Source organism: Merops nubicus, unplaced genomic scaffold (genome assembly GCF_000691845.1).
Source record: "Merops nubicus isolate BGI_N331 unplaced genomic scaffold, ASM69184v1 scaffold10323, whole genome shotgun sequence".
Lineage (NCBI taxonomy): Eukaryota > Metazoa > Chordata > Aves > Coraciiformes > Meropidae > Merops > Merops nubicus.
The window spans coordinates 65,501-82,520 of NW_008600965.1; the positions used below are offsets into that span (position 1 = coordinate 65,501).

Consider the following 17,020-nt stretch of genomic DNA (forward strand, 5'->3'; position numbering starts at 1 on the left):
ATCGTTACGCTGGCAGAATGGTAACTGCGACCAGCTCAAGCAGCTCCGTCCGGACGGACAGGATCACTTCTATTTAGCAAACAGAGTCATTCACCAGAGCTCAAGCAGACCTACACTGTAACACAAGCTTTAGAAGTGGGCTGGAACGACGGATGACCCATCATCCACGAGGCCTCAGATGGAGCTGGTATGGGGCAATGATGCTCTCCCTCTCCTACCTCCCAGGAGCTCCCTCCCAGGCAACAGTGGCAGCAGCCCATGTCTTTATTGACTCCATTTCCTTATTAATTCCCTTATTGATCTGCTCACTGTGCACTAGACAGATACAATACTTTGATCTGTACTTCTGACAGTGCTGCCACTGGATTGCAAAGCCTCTTGAGTAGCTGGTGGTTTCTATAATCTGGGGAGCATCGACCCACCCAGACTCAGCCAGAGAGCAGACACTCACTGAGGGGTACCTGGAGGAAATAAGGGAAGCTTGTTGTGTTAGCACCTGAGCTGTTGTTCCACTTACTCCCTGATAAGGAACTTCACAGAGTGAGTGGTGCTTCAGCTTCCCAGCTGTTCTTCCATTTTCAGGTCAGGCCAGGGCCAAAAATACCCTGAACCATCAAAATCTGGTCAGGATATTACAGCTACTACTTCCTTCTCTCTAATTATAGAGTAATTGGTCTACAATCAGAGCAGAGATTGCACAGCTGGAGTCTGTGAGGATGAGTAAACAGCTTGGACGTGAAATCTGTTCTTACCTACAATACCTGTCTAAGGTCTTCCACTATACCCACCATCACATTGCCTGTCCCACCTCCACCTCCTTCTCCACTGTTTCAACGTGGCCATCATGCACAGGCACCTAGGGGAGGATAAAAGGCCTACACACAACCTCAAGCATTTCAGAAGGGGTACATCTGAAGGGAAAACACAAAATGTATTTCTCAACAGGAGAACACACTATACTTCTTACTTGCACGGTTTTATTGCTTATTACACAGGCCTCAAATAATTTCCCTATGACAAGGGTGGGAAGAAGCTTTAAAAATAAGGCAGGCGTAAGTGCAGAGAGGTGAGGTGGTGGGGCAAAGTAATGCAGCTTCCCAGTGACAGAGCCAGCAGGAGACTCCCAGCTCCCGGCCTGCACTGCCAGGTCAGACAGTGAATGCGCAAAGCAGTGACAGGGGCTCACTTTTCAGAAGTGCCAGTTAATCCTGAAATTACTGAAGCAAGTGGAGCACCAGCACCACTGCTACTGAGATACTGAGCACCTAGAGAAGAGCAGTGAGATTCTGCGTGGTTCCAAAGCCCAAAGGGCTTCAGATGCTCTATAAACAATACAATCAGCACAAACGTTCCTATCTAATAAAGTTGAAGAAATGTTTGTAAACAGTTCTCAAAACAGACTCTTTCGTAATTGATATACTGCAGAGAGAAGGCAACATTATAATAGAGGGGTGCTGCTAAGTTAGTGAAAAGCAAAATCTTTTGTCAGCAAAACCCATTTACACAAGCAGAGGCAATGTCTGTAGGAGCAGTTACATTACTCTGATTACTAACAAGTTCGCTGCAGGGCTTGGATAATTTTTGCTTGTCCTTCTTTTTTAACTTGCAATGGGTTTCTCTGATAATTGGGAGAAAGTTCAGAGACTAGCTACTAGAACAACTGTAGGACTGCAAAACCTTGCATAATGCTGAAAACACCAGCAGCTACATCAGTGGGTTGTATCAAGGAGCAGGTTAAGGGAGGATTTGATCACTCTGTGGAAAACAGCCTTTTAGTAATGGGATCTTCACAGTGGTATTAAAGGTGTAAACAAATCTGATGACTGCAAGCTGACATTAAACAAATCAGACTAAAAGTAAACAAGGACATTTTCAACGGCCAAGGTAATTAACCTTCAGTACAATTTATTGATTGTTGTGCTGGGTTTTCCATTCCTGGAAACATTAAAAAATAGGATGGAGGTTTTTCTAAATGACTTCCTAAATGCTCAGCATGATAAAACAGGATGCTGCTCAAAAAAGCTAAAAATCACCCTCACCCAGGTTCAGGCCCTCCTCAGTGACAATGAACTTCTGTCCTCCCAGCTTAACCTGGGTGGGGGTTAGGAGCTCTTGCAGAACCTATGCTATAAGTCTGTCAGCTGGCTAGGAGACAAAACACAGATGTAATTTCTGGAGTTTCCTGCCACACCACATGTCAGGAAAGAACCTTTCTTGCACCTCCTGACATGCCCTATGGAGCTGAGCTGTCTTTCAGAGCTACTCCTCACCTTGTCCATCCTTCCCACACATGCTTTTATTCCTGAAGACATTCTCTGCATCTTCCATGTTTGCTTTCCCAGGACCAGAGGAGAGAGGTTTAGGGACATGGGGAGACCTACTTGCTGCACCAAGCACTGCCTGGGCAGTGGGTAGCAGCCAAGGCCCCAGCTGAGCTACACGAACAGCACTGGCAGAAGCAGTGAGTGGAGGGATGCTGCTCACAGGGACGCATGCTCAGGAGGGTCCTTCAGAGACGTCCTGTATTACAGCCCAGCCCCAGGCCCATATGGACCATGCATCTATGGGAAAGGTAATTCACCCTCCTGCTTCAGCTTGCCCCTGCAGAGAGCTACAGTGACGCTATTTATCCTGTTACTGCACAGGAGCATTTTCAGGATCAATTATTTTAGTGTTGATGCAAAAGCTCTGCAGACAGAAGCCTCAATACAAGCAGTAAGTACTATTGTTATTACTGCACTTCAGATGGCTACAGCACTGGCATTTTCCAAGCATGCACCATCAACAGTTTACTAAGATAAATGGCCCAGGAACCTGAAAATGCATTTATGACAACTATACCTCCTGCTTACCAGCATACATTTAGCTGCATAAATGACAACTCATTGCTCTATCTGTAGCTATGGCAACAGTCCTATCTCATATACTGGAAGTGTGCACACACACATGGAGCTGGAGAGATGCCAAGCCACCTCACTTAATGACAAACGTCGTGCCAGGGAACTTTCCCAGCCTCCATAAGCTGTTGCTCCTGGGAGATGGGGGTGAGGAGTGGATGACTTGCCCTATGCCTGGTGAGAAAGGGTGGGCTAACAGCAGGCTGCACCACACAGCTGGAGCCCCACCAGGGACTTACTTGAGAGCAGTTTTGTAGTGGTAGATCGCCTCGACGTTACGGCCCTGGTCCTTCAGGAAATTGGCGTAGTTGTAGTGCACCTTGGCGTTGTGGGGCAGCGTCTTCACTCCTGAGCTGCGAAGAGGAACACAAGCAGGGCAGTGTTAGTCCACCTTCCCTGAGATCCACCTTCTTCTCATAGTCCCTTTTTCTGAAAAGTCTGCTTGGGTTTTGAGCGCCTTGTCACCTCCTGCACGCTTGTGCCAACACGCTCCACGTAACGACCCATGCTTGCCCCATGCGCTGGTACACCACGTGCCCTGAGCAGACACAAATGTGTGGCAGCAATTCGACTTGCTTTGGCCACTGTCACCACAGGCACCTCTATCACCAACATTGCAACACTCCCTATGGCCAGATGCTGTTGTTTTTCAACATCTGAATTATTAAACTGAAAAGACCCTAAAAATGCTAATATTTAGAGGGAAAGCCTGTAGTACTTTCCATAACAAAGGCATAACCAGCTTCCTGCTTGAACTTTAGTATCATGAAGCACCTTATGAAAATCTTGATTTAAATCTGTGAGCTGCAGGTACCAGAAAGAAGGTATCTCTCCTATATGCATCAGCCACTGGAGAGGATGCACAGTGTACTCTGAGCAATGACCCAGCACATATGCACTGCTCAGCACTGAGCAGGGTATGGCCAGGAGGTGAGGGCTAATGGGACTCTCGCCCTTAGCTGGCAAGCCCTACACTCTGGCATTAGAACATATGACTGAGGACATGTGGCTGCACAGCCACCCTATCCCTCGCCTTTGTTTTCCCTGCCATGTGGAGATTGGAATCAACCTTTGGAATTAACAACAAGGGCACAAAGACAAAAGAATGCAAGCATATGTTGATTTACTTGAGAGCACAGAAAGCAAGGTACACCTTGCACAGCTAGAGGAAATGCTGCTTCAAGGTTAAAGAGAGAAAGAAATCACGGGAGCACGTACACATGGAAACATTTCCTTTGCCAGAACCCAGAGAAGTCAGCACTCCGTTTATTGGGGGAATCTTTTCCAGCATATAAAGAGGGGCTCTCTGAGGTAATGGGAAATAAGTGTGTATGAATCTGTCAATGTAAAGCCAGATAAAGCACTGTTTCTTACTCACAAGCAGATTCCTGCCAGTTCCTCTCTTTTCTTCCCCCATCACCTCCAGCGCTCCTACCTCAGGTAGCAAAAGCAAGGATTAAGAAATTCCCAAGCCTTTTTGCTTTGCCTTGTCTGTCTCTCCTGTTTAACTTTGGTGAGCATAGAAGTTAACCATAATGAGATGGCACAGCACACAGCCCCTACAGTAGGGTGCACACCCTCTCTCACGAGAAAGCTGCGGATGCCCTTTGCTGGGGATTTAATTCTAAAATGGTGCTGGAGAATTGTAGTGGCAAAGATGAGATCTTTTTGGTTATCTGTAGCCAGTAGTATCAAGCATCGCTAATGCCTGCTTGTGAAAGCTTCCAAAGCTTTGCCCACAGCTGTCTTACAGAGTTCAGCACAACACAGCCACAGTTTGCCTCCTGAAATTAAAAACATACCTTGCATTTAGCTCCCTAATCATCAGGTATTTCCACATTACTTACTGGGAGCACTACAGGAATAAGACATTTTGTGACTAATCGCTGAATTAAATCAGTTAATTGATGCTATTCTTAAGAGAATGATTTTCTATATTAGTTTTCACAAAGATATACTGCACCAGCAGCAAGTAATGTGTGACTGCTACGGCTGTGTTAATTTCCATTGGCCTTGGGAGCTATTAACTACACACTTACAACCTCTGGGCATTACTGGAATATTAATTCTTATACAGAGAGGGTTTCATTACATCAGCGCCAGCGTTGCAGGCAGACACATGGACAGGCACTCAAAGCTGCTGCTCTCTTGGAGCTACATGCAATGAGTTGCTGGCTCTGCTACAGCCCCTGCTGAAACCCAGCAAACTGAATTAGCAGTGAGGAGTACATTACATATGCACAAGTACTTCAGTCCTAGCTAGATACAGTTTTAACATTAAAGAGGCATATGTTTAAATATTTTAATTCTGGATTAAAATGTCACTAATAAAGCTTCTTTCATCTGCGTGCTTCTGCTGGAGGTGGGGATGAAAAGGAAAGGCAGAAATCAGTTTGGCTTCTTACAATGCTCTCTTTTGCATCCCACTGCTCACATCCCTGACCTATTTATTCTCCTTGCACAGGCTGGGGGTGTTTCATTTTGCAAATGCAGACAGCAGTGACTGAGTCTCGGTGCCGTGGGGGGCAGCAGCAAACACAGCGCTGGACATGGAGGGGAATTTTTAGGAGAGTTTAGGCAAATGCTCCCCCTAATTGATTCTTGACCAGTCGGGAACACTGCTCGTTGACAGGGGAAACAATAATGTGCATAATGAAAGCCAAGCAGGAAAGGGTGGAGTATAAATAACAAAGCAGAACACAATGTTTTTCCATTTCTGCTTCCCGCAAGCCCTCAGCCTCTCATAATTTCAGTCTAATTTTCCAGTGTGCTTTTCAAAACTCTCCTATTTCCCTCTTACCCAGCCCAGCACACGTGGTCTGCTGGAAGCTGTGGAACCGATCTGGCTCCAGCCAGCAAACAAGCCCGCCGACATCAGACGTCACTTCTATGGAGACTTTCCTTCCTTTTTGACTTCTACGACAGTAGTAATGATATAAATGGAAACTAAACAATAGGCAAACTCTTTTACATAACACTTCCTCTCCATGGAAAGGCAAAAGCCTATTAGCCATAAATCAGAGAAATGAAATACCACTAGTATTTTCCAACCTCAAACACCAACGCTACCCAAATCCCACTTCAGTTAGGAAAAGTCTTCTGTGGTCCCCTGTTGTTTCCCCAAGCACATGTTCTGCTCTGCAAAGCGACTGGGTGCAGGGCAAAACTTCACTGATTTTCTGCAATTTCCCTATAAAAAGTGCTCAGTTTAGAAGCAAATGAAGCCACTCATTTTGAAAATGGGGTCTCCTCTGCTTTGGGAATTATTATCATCAATAAAGGGTCTTTACAGCAAATGATTCTCTGGATGACACAAACAATGGCCTTCCTTGGCTTCCTACCCTTGTACTGATTTCACAGACACCAACAACGGGCCACAGGAAACTGTTCTGTAGAAGATGCACAAAAGGCAATAGGACTTGCTCTCCTCAGCTGAGCTAGCTGTCAGAATTAACAACACAGCAGTGAATGCCACCTTTCGGGTTGGGCTGCTTTGGGAAACTACTGAAGCCAGCAGACCTGGCTTGGGAGGGAGAACTGTTGTCTAAGGAAGTGCCACTTTTATACTGTTCCTTTGCTGGTTACCAACTGAGCATTCCTGGGCACTGTCACAAGCGTGGGCAGTGCACGCAGATGCTTTCCAGGAGTAGCAGGAAACACAGCAGCTTGACAAGCCTTGAAAAGGTTGGTACAGCGGATGTAGAGGTTAGCCCACAGTCCTCACCTCCCTCTCCTTGGCTTCAGACATTAACACTGACCGCAGTTGGAGCCTGTGGAGCCTGAACTCCTGGCCTATGCATTCACTTTATACTGTAGCTCCTTAAATATTTAGCAAATAAGCTCTTCCCAACCACCTAACAATACAGTAAGACAAACTGAACTGTCTAGGGCTTCTAGAGATCTGTTGGAATAATGTGTCTTAAAACATCTAGAACTCTATGTATCTGGACACTACTTGTGGTTCACTTGCTTATCCTTCAGCCCTTGCACATATGCTTGTGCACCTATGTGTCGATGCCTCATTTCCTCACACAGCAGCATCCTCCCCTACATGGATTCTTTCAGCCAGGACCCTGGTGGGATTGCTGCATCCAGAAAACCTGTCCCCTGGTCTAGAGGCTCAGAGTAAGGATGGCCCAGAGATGGCAGCGGTGCTGCTGTGCAACAATGAAGAGAGGTTAGCCTTGAGAATGGGACAAAATGGAGTACAAGTAGAAAACTGGTAACAGGCTGAGTATACAAATAACTCCTGGACCAGTGTAGAAAAACGTGTATAGCAGAACAGGTCTCTGTTCTGAAATCGAGACAGATCAACCTTGAAGGAACACATCCAAGCAATGGAAAGTAGAGGTGAAGGGAAAAAAAAATAAGAGGTGTGAAAAAGCAAATTAATTAAAGCAGCAACTGGAGAAAGAAGAATGAAGAACTAGGAATGGGAGTAAAGATTCTCTCAGCACATACTTCTTGGGGGGAAAAAAAAAAATTCAACACACGCAGAGACTACCAACTACGTTGATTTATGTTTTCTTTCCCACATCTATAGATTTGCTCTGTTTCCTTATTATTTTCCTTCATACTTCTTTACCGTTCCTTATCACCTCCTCCTCCTGCTCTGTCCTTTCTAATTTATTGCTGTTGCACATGCCTCCATCCACTTCTCCCTCCTCTCCTCATCAGCCTATATATAGCCTCCTCTTCCTGCCCCAAAAAGGAGATCTCCCACTCCTGGGATGACATTATCTTCTTGTCATACCATTCTTCTTTTGCACTTCCCACCAACAAGAAGAGTCCTAACCTATTACAGACTCACTAGAGATGTATAACACCTATCAAAGAAGATCTTAAAAGGACAACAAAAAGGCCAGCATAGTTAAACAGCATAGTAAAAAAGACTATGAGAAATTAAAAACACCCTTTAAAAAATTGAACACCACAGCTACAGAAAGAAAAAGGAAAAAGATTATCAAGTTCAGCAAGTTAAACATAAACCATAATTAGGCAGACCAAAAGAGATTTAAGGAAAAACTTGCTAATGTCATCAAAGCTAATAATGGAATACATCAAACATAGGAAACCTGCCAACGATCCCCTAAGGCAAATAGATGACGGAGATCTAAAACTAGTGCTTGAAAAAGAAAAGTCCATGGAAGAAAAGCTAAATGGATTATCTGTACCACTGTTCACTGGAGGGGAACTAAGCAGGTTGCCACAAGGTAACTTCTTCTTTAAGAAGAAGTTAAGCTTTCCTTACAGAAAGCCCTTCCTTACAGAGGCAAGTTGGAAGCACTGTCTCAAACTGAAGTGGCAGTAGAAGAGGCTTTAAAACAAATCAACACCAATAAATCCATTTGGCCTTGTAGTATTATCCAAAGGAAATGAGACCTGAAGCTGCTATTAGTTGTGGTATGTAGATGAGGCTGGCACTAGAGAAATGGGAGGTGATGAATATGACATCACTTGGCTCCAGGGGGCATCAGGGGGACTACAGACCAGCAAGTCTGAATTACACTCCAGGTGATTTGGGGAAAAACACAATAAAGACTAGTTCTAGCAAACTTTTGGATAACTACAACCCAAAAGAGAAGAATTAACTCTGTATTTTGCAAAAGGAAGTTAGTTGGGTAGATCTATTGTTCTTTGACAGGCTCAACAAGTACATCGTACTGAAACTATGGAAAGCTGTTATGAAAATACAAATACAACCCAGCCAGTCAGAATCACATGCATCAATGTTGTGTACTTAAATGTTCAAAAAGGTTTTTGATAGAATTCCTCACTAAAGATTTGGCATTTCTTAAAGGCATCATGGAGAAAGAGGGAAAGTCCTCTCCTGAATCAATATCTAGTTGAGAGACAGCAAGCAAATAGCACAGTAATGTAAACAGTTTTTACAATTGGACAAGACTGCAAGCAGGATTCCCAAGTGACATGCAGTGGCATCTGAGCTGCTTCACATGTTCACAAAGGATCTTGAAAAGGGAGAAAACAGAGAGGCAATGTATGCTGATGACATTGATGTGAATCACGCTGCAGGAATTAAAGCTCACTAAAAATTGTCACAGAAGGATCAGATGGTATTGAAGACTGGGCAAGAAGATGGCAGATGAAATGCAATTTGATACAGGCTTGAGTATCAGAACATGTGTATAGACACACCAAATCTACATAAATCTGCATACAGATTGATGTGTATAAGTCAGACACTTCCACTCACAATAGGTATCTTTGAGTTCATGTGGACAGTGATGTGAAAATGCCACCCAGTGCTTAGGAGAGGACACAAAAGGCAAGTGGAAGATCAGGAACTAGTAGGAGAGAACAGAAAACAAAAAGCAGTCCTACATTACTGTGCTGTACATGTCTCTTGAAAGGTGATTCTGGTCTTCTCAAAAGGATGGATCAGAATTTGAAAGCATCCAGCAAAGAACGACAAGCAGGATCAGAAATGCAGAACAGGTTCCATATGAGGAGAGCTGAAAACCAGTATGAAAAAGAGACAGCCTTGGGGGAGGGCATAAGGGTAAAGGCATGGAAGGCCGAGGACAAGAGATGGTTACTCACTACTCATTCAGCACACTAGAACTAGGGGACACCAGACAAGATGATCAGGTAGAAGGCTCACAGCACACAGAAGGGAAATCTTAGTGTGCTCACTGTGTAATTTAATGACAGAGCCCAGTGCACAGGATGCTGTAAAAGCCAAAACTATAAATAGATATGAAAAAGCAGTCAAAGACATTAATGGAAAAAAAGTCCTTCAGAGGCTGTTAAAAGCAAAAAAAGCAAGTAAGTCCCAACTCAGGAAGTCTTTAAACTGCAGATTACTGCAAGCTGGGAAAGGACTGGAGAGAAGCATCGCTATTGCTGGCCCCATTCTTACATTGCTTTTCTAGGCATCTGCTGCTGATAGCCCTCAGGGGCAGGCCATGATACGAGGTGACCCACCAAGAGCATGCCTATGTTCTCGCCTCCTACTCAAAAGCCCAGAGTAGTTCTCTCTCCTGGAATTGTCCCCAAAAGATGTGAGCTGAAGAGTAAGCCAACTGGAGCAAAGCCACCCAGCCCTGCGTACTACCCCAGGCAACAACAAATCCCTACCTTGAGGCATGGTGTACCAGCTCCAGCTCAGTGCTGCACTGAAGCAGTGACATGGATTCTGAATTGGAGCTGGCTTGCAGGCAGTCATGCTGCTTTGAAGAAACATCAAATGGACAGAATCCTATTTGCATCCAACTAAGCAGACATAACCTTACCCTTCTCTTCTGCAACAGACCCCCCTGTCACCCCATATCATCCCAATAGTGCTCCTTAGTAGGAGGAGATGTCCTCCTGTCACCTGCTCCAGTTCAATGTCATCGTTCTTAAACACTGGTGACCACAACAGTAGACAACATGGTATCAGATGATGCCTGCAGCTTGGCATATGGAATTGCCATCTTCCCACCCCCCTTTCAACAGGAGAGTCATCTAACTTAGAAAGGTGTCCCGTTTTCCTCTGGGTGGCCACCACCAGCCAGAAGAGTTTGAACTGGGGGTGTGCTTCACAGGGATTGCTGTGTGAGCCCAGACCGGTCACCACGGCTCCTGTTGTTTGAACAGCAGTGTTTCAGGGAGATGGGCAATGAGTCATGTCAGAGTGAAGAAATTCCTATTCCAGAGTTGTTTTTTTTATTTTAAAAAAAGTCCCACTGACAGAGCTCCAAACACTTCAACACTGTTTCCTGAAGACCGAATGGTACATGTAAAAAATAATTTCATACTCTTTAGTGATACATAGATTAAACTTTGCTCTGGCCAATAAGTTAGAAAATAAAGCTAAGCAACCCATGTGCAGATCACCTGCGTTTCTGCAATTACTTCACAATTAGACAACTGCTGAAAGCAGCTGGAGGCAAATGCAATACATTTGCTAGCAAAACACAAAATGAAAGTCTGTTTCAGTGCAAAAAATACATAAATGAGGTTGTAAAGAGAGCTGTTTGGCAAAGAGTAATCAAATGAAATATGGTACATTAAGTTTGGCACTTCATGGCATTACATTTTTGTCATTAAGAACATCGCTAAAGAAAATTCGATCTATTCAGTAGTGTTACTATGTTGTTCTGGAGGGCTGCAACAAACTTTTGATATGTCTTTAAAACCAGAAGTGTTACATTATTGGTAAATCTACAGAACTGAAGATATTTTAAAACAGCGTGTCTTAAAAATGCAACAGTCAGAAGCAAGGTTTGTACATAAGCATATAAAGTATTGACACCAGGTTTTGCAATGTTGCCAGAAAAGAGAAAGTAGGTGTTATTTTATAATAATCAAAATGTTAATCACAGCAATGCATCCACAGCAAGACCAGTGCTGAAGAAAACTATTCCACCTAGCAAACATATTTTAAAAAATACAAAAATGGAAGTGTTTTTCCGTGGTCACTCATACCTGAAAAGGGATTCTCGTGACAGCCAGATTTCATTCTGTTTCACGGTCTTCCAAGAGAAGAGCAGCAGCAGTAAACCAAAGAGGGTCAGAACAGCAATTCTCCACTTATTTAACCATGTAGATAGCTTTTTTAGACCATGGACAAAAAGGATGCAGTACCCCATACTGGGGAAAAAAAAAAAAAGAACAGAAAAAGGCATCAAATGTTATATTCCAGTACTCTGGTGTATATGCAAGACCATTCAGTATTGCATTTATTACACATTTACAGGGGTTTGGGGATTAATTATATTTTCCAGGCTAATAAACTCCAATTCAACAGCAGTTTTCCTGAAGTCACTACACAATTTCCAAATTAATCTAAATGATAGCCCCGGATGCCAGAAGTACAGTAGTGTACATAATACCACCCAGCATAATGGTAGCTTACACCAGCCCACGGAAGGCAGCTGCTTTTCTGAACTGCAAGCTAAGAAAGCATCATGTAATAACAGTAATACTGAGCACTACTGGAGCAGCATGGAGGTGAAAAGCATTGTAACACAAGGCGGTCTCTGAACAACCCCAGTGGTGGCTGCTACTGATTTTAGTTACAAATGGCAAAGCTGAGGCAGGAAAACGAGCGTTGTAGCCAACGCTGCAGCAGCAGTGGGTGGCAGAGGCCGTGTCAAAAGGCAGGAGGAGTCCCAGCATGGGTTTTGCACATCTACATCAGGGCCAGCCCATCCCTCTAGTGCCCAGTCCAGAATAGTTGAGACTTGCTAGCAGAGCTTCCTCACTGCTCTTCCATGAAACCACACAAAGTCTTCTCCAGTGCCCACCCTCCAGGCACTTCCATGGCTCTCCCTGTATAACTACGGAGGCATTTTCTTTGAAACGAACAGCATTTTGAACTGAAGACTTATTCCTGTGTAACTTTAAATCAATTCAATAATTACTTGCCTTAATTCAAGTGTTATGTTAATTCTTCCAATGATGCCCCTCTGAGCTGGAAATTGAGTGCTTTCAGTTGCTGTACTTAGTATACCACTAATTCTACTTGGCATTTTTTAAAAGGAATTTCAATTCCTATTGCTCAATGAATTTAATTAGCTTATCCATAACTCTTCAATGCAGTTACTTAGCACCTGATTTAGTTTTAGACTTGAAAGCTATCTTAGTCCAGGCAGCTCCCCCTGAAGAAAAAAGGGTGCAGAAGGATCTGGAATAACACCTGGGGACCAGCAACACAGAGGGACAAAAGAGCAGCTCTCCCCAGACACTGGCACACTTTGAACCCCAGCTGAATCTCACACTTGAACTCGGGCAGGCTGGAGGTAGACAGCTCTCTGCACCTGCCCGTGCTCCAGCTAGAGATCTACAATCCCTCCTGGTCTGTACCAAGAAGTTTAAGCAACTTTACAGTGAGACTGCTATGAAAAGAAAAAAAAAAAAAGAGCACAACTCCCCTGCTGAGGTGATCTTGCAAGCAAGCACATGATAGGATGGAAGTCAATGTGGAAATCAGAAAAAGAAAAACATCCCATCTTTGAGGAGCTGTGAGTCTGCTTCTCGGCACAGTTTCTCTGCCTTCTTGGAGAGCTTGGCACTTTGCTATTGCCTGGGCTTCCTAAGGATGAACAGGGACAATAATTCTTGCTTGTACTGAGGAATAAAAGCCTCTGTTGTACACACTGATCAGCACCAGGCAGTGGTGCTATCTCTGGTCCAGTACAGGTGCCATATAATACACAGAGAAGTATAGACATAGGAAAATCCACAGACAACATCAGATCTGTCAACCACTCACAACTTCTTTATTGTTATTTTAGAGTTCTCCCATTTTTCAGAAATGGGTATCAACATCTTTTTTTCCCCACTTAACTATGCTTCCATTTTGCTGCAACACATTTCTTATGGCACTTGCACTGGTTTTTTTTCCCCATGAATTCTCTTGCACACATGTTTATTGCACCTACATTAACTGCAAGCAGACATTTAGAGTTACAAACGAAGATGCTGGTGCCAAACAATCTGGCCTTTATAGCTATTGAACTCTACTTTAAAACCTCTGAAAAGCTAATCTCGGCAATGACACCTCCCTTTCCAATAAGCAATGCCTCAGAAACCTATAGACGGTTTTCACTCTGCTGTTTTGCCTTTCAGCAGTTTCATCTTTCCCTTGGAAGTAATTACCTGACACAAACATTATTTAATTGCTTTAGCACAAGGCGGTTTTAAGAGGAAATTCCCTACACTTTCACATTTTCAAGAACAGGCCTTTTCTTACAGAATCATGAATGCATCCAGAAAACAAAAAATGCAAAAAATGTCAGTGTCTTGGGATTTATGTCAACCCCTGCTCGAGCTTGGGAATTTCTGCCTTAGCAACAGCACTGTTTGTCCAGGGCACAGCCAGCACCACGTTAGAGCTTACACAGCCGCTGCAAAGGTGCTGCTTCTGGGGGTTATTCTTGAACATCTGCCACAACGTCCTGACCTACTGCCACAACAGTTACAGAGAGAAGCCGGGCGCTACAGAGGAGCAAGGGTTCATCTCGGACCGCAGCTCCCACCCTAGCTGCGTGGGCACCAACACAGTGCAGGCATGTAGCAATGCCAGCTCCACATGGCACTTTCCACTGGTGGCTAAAGGAGACCTGCTGCAACTTTCCTCCTGCAGAGCAGGAACATGAAACATGGCAATAAAGTGGTTTGCTCCGCTGACAGGGGCCTAGCAAGTAAGACATTAAAGCTGCAGTCCAGGGCTCTACCCACCACACAGGGACACAACAGAAACCAAAGTATCTTGCTGAAAAGCCCACAGAACTCCCTGAGGGATAAACAGGTAAGAAACTCAGGGTCTAGATCCACACACAGCAAGGCAGCAAGACTACTGGATTCAGCAGTTAAGAATGAACACAGAGGGAAATGGATTCCCAAATGGCTTCTGGAAGAAAATCACATAGCTAACACACTGGAATCCCAAATCACAAAGCTGCTAATGGCGTGATCCTAAGGGTAAGGTTAAAAGGAGTGATGCTGAAGAAGATAAGGTTGAAGCATGATTTACATTTTAGTAAGATAGAGCTAATTGCAACAACATTAGGATTGAGTTGTAGTTGTGCCACAATCTAGTCTAACTAGCCTACAGTCAATGGACCTGCACGAAAGCACACAGGAACCCAAAAGACAGGAAAAGAAGGAAAAAGAACAGAAAGCATGAAGTAGGCAAGTACTCTTATTTTCAGAACCCGTTAATTTGGCTTAAAACTTCAGCAGTTTCCTACCGCAGATCATCAAGGAATGTCATCCTCTGTCATGCAAGCACTTTTTTTAATACTTTGTAGCCAAAACAAAACAATGGGAAACAAGCAAAATCCTCAACACACTATTATTTTTTTAAGTCCATTTTCCACCAGACTACTGTAAAACTTTTAAGCTTTTTTTTCTTTTCTTTTTCATTTTTTTTTTGTAGAATAAGCAACAGCCTGCTGCAGCAACTGTTCCCTGCTGTCAGAAGTCCATGCCAGCTTGGTCCCCAGGGCTAAATGCGAAGCAGGATCTGAGGAACAGCCCAACAGGTTAAGATGGTAATAGTTTTTCTGTAGGCTCACAATAAGCACAGTTATTACAGGAGAACCTGTGGTTTCACAAACTTAGTGACACAGCAGGAGAGCTCAGTACATGAACCAACAGGCCAACATTTTCACAATTCCTTGCGTTTCAGACTCCTGCAGTACTAAAGTGGTACTTTAGGCATGTCCTGAATTGCAGTGAGGGGAGGGCTGCCCTCGGCAGGTGAACCCTTGCCATCATTGCTGTGTGTTTCTGGCAGACTGCAGCAGGGAGCTCTGCAGTGACAGATTTCCATCTCTAATTTCTGTGGTTTGTTAATATTGTTCTACCTGCAAGGCAATGAAATGATAGGAAGCGCAAGCAAATTGGAATGAGGTGGCAAACAGCCCCTGTTTCCCATGGGCACTGCATGTGCAAAAAACAAGAGCCAAAACAGACAATACATGATACCCGCAAACACTTCTTGGGCCATTACATCACAAATTCAACCTTTTCTTTAGCCATTATAGCTCCTTTCCCAAGGCAAAGCTGTTCCTGACCATGTTTACACACAGCTCCTCTCTCTCTCTCTCTCTCTGGATCAGGACTCTTACTTTTTAGTAAAAGTCAGAAACAGCTTCACTGCATTTGGTTCTTGGTGATGGCATCTAATCCAAGATGTGTGGTTAGTGCTGTGGCCTAAGATTATCAAGATTCTCTGCTACAGCAATCTGCCTGCCTCAGAAACCATCTTACCTCCTCCAGAAACTGCTTGGAGACTTACTGCTGCAGAAACCCCCTGAAAACGGAGGCACATTCTAGTCACACATCTGACTATATTTTCTGAGCTGCAACTTCACACTGCACAGGTCTCCACTCCACGGAGGAGTGTGTGGGCAGAGCAGACTGAGCACTGTAGTTTGGAGGCACTGCAGTGCAAGAGGAAGCCAGCCCAGACACCAGCACTGCAGCCCCAGCCTTTTCTAACACGCTCAGGTAGGGCTGTAAGCTCAGGAGTTAAAAAGCACACAAGAAACTATGCAGAAAAGATGCCTTCCTCACACGTTTTAATGGTTATTTTGGGGATGTTAAATCTTGTGAAGTGGTTGGGGGTTTTTTTTAAAGCTGATTTAATCTCAACTACAGGCAAGTGAACTTGGAGTAAATCCACTGATTCCATCTAAGAAGTTACTCCAGATTTCAGAGCTCAGCCCAGATAAGAATCCAGATGCATACATACATACATATTAGTTAGGAAAAGAGTTGCCCATAAGCAGCCTGTGAAAGCATGGAAAAAGTACTGCCCTGTTCAGGGGCCGTTAATGCAACAAAAGGGATTATCTCAAAACTATACTGAGACCAGAAAATGCACTTGGCTTTGACATTTCACCCTGGAGGCTCTTTCTGGGCTGCAAAGCTCCTTTCTTGATTTCCAGCACTTACATAAGATGAATCCCTTTCCCTCCATAAAAACTAACCCTCACTTTTCAAGCTGCTCTGAAGTAAGTTTAACCCTTGCATTCATGACTTAAACTAAGTGCATACTCTGCTGCTGCCCTTCAGAGAGCAGGGAATGCAGCCTGGAGAAAAACAGTGTCTCCTGTGTTGTGGTTTGAGGCTTGGAATGGGGTCATGACCTTCCAGCAACTGGGAGGACCCCGGGTGGGGGTGAAACCATTGTATTCCCTCCCCTTCCCACACACACTCTGATAAGAGGCAGGGAGTGGTTTCTTATTTCACTCCTGCCTTGGAGCTTGGAGAGGAAAGTTCTCCTTTCACTCCGTGGGACCCTGGAACCATTTCTGAGGGTTTTGTATATTTTATTTTTTGTATTATTCCCCTAATCTTTGTATATATTATTTTCCTTACCTCCCTTTTTTCGTTTTCTGTTCCTTGTTGAACAAGATACTTCATTTTTTTTTCCAAAGTGTCTCTCTCTCTCGGGGGGGGGGGAGAGGCAAGTACATAGTTCTGTTCCGTGTAGGTCCTGCCCTGAACCCCTTTCTACACGGAACCAGGACACCTGCCAGGTCCAAATGCTGAACACAAACATTTGATTCTCTGGGTTTTATAGTTCTCCACAAGCTTCCCTAGCTCCAGTGCCATACATATGTTACCTGGCACAACACACTTTTTCAAGCTTCCAGCCCAAGCTG

The 17,020-nt window shown here is 44.2% G+C and overlaps 1 protein-coding gene across 1 annotated transcript in view; it reads right to left on the bottom strand.

The window, feature by feature from the left end:
• TMTC1 (transmembrane and tetratricopeptide repeat containing 1) overlaps positions 1-17,020 on the bottom strand; it is an 86,054-nt gene that overhangs the window by 32,211 nt on the left and 36,823 nt on the right. The window contains exons 7-8 of the mRNA XM_008937842.1: positions 11,328-11,492; positions 3,137-3,250 (exon numbers count right to left, since the gene is read on the bottom strand). Coding sequence (XP_008936090.1) covers positions 3,137-3,250; positions 11,328-11,492 — 279 coding nt within the window. The remainder of the gene's footprint in view (positions 1-3,136; positions 3,251-11,327; positions 11,493-17,020) is intronic.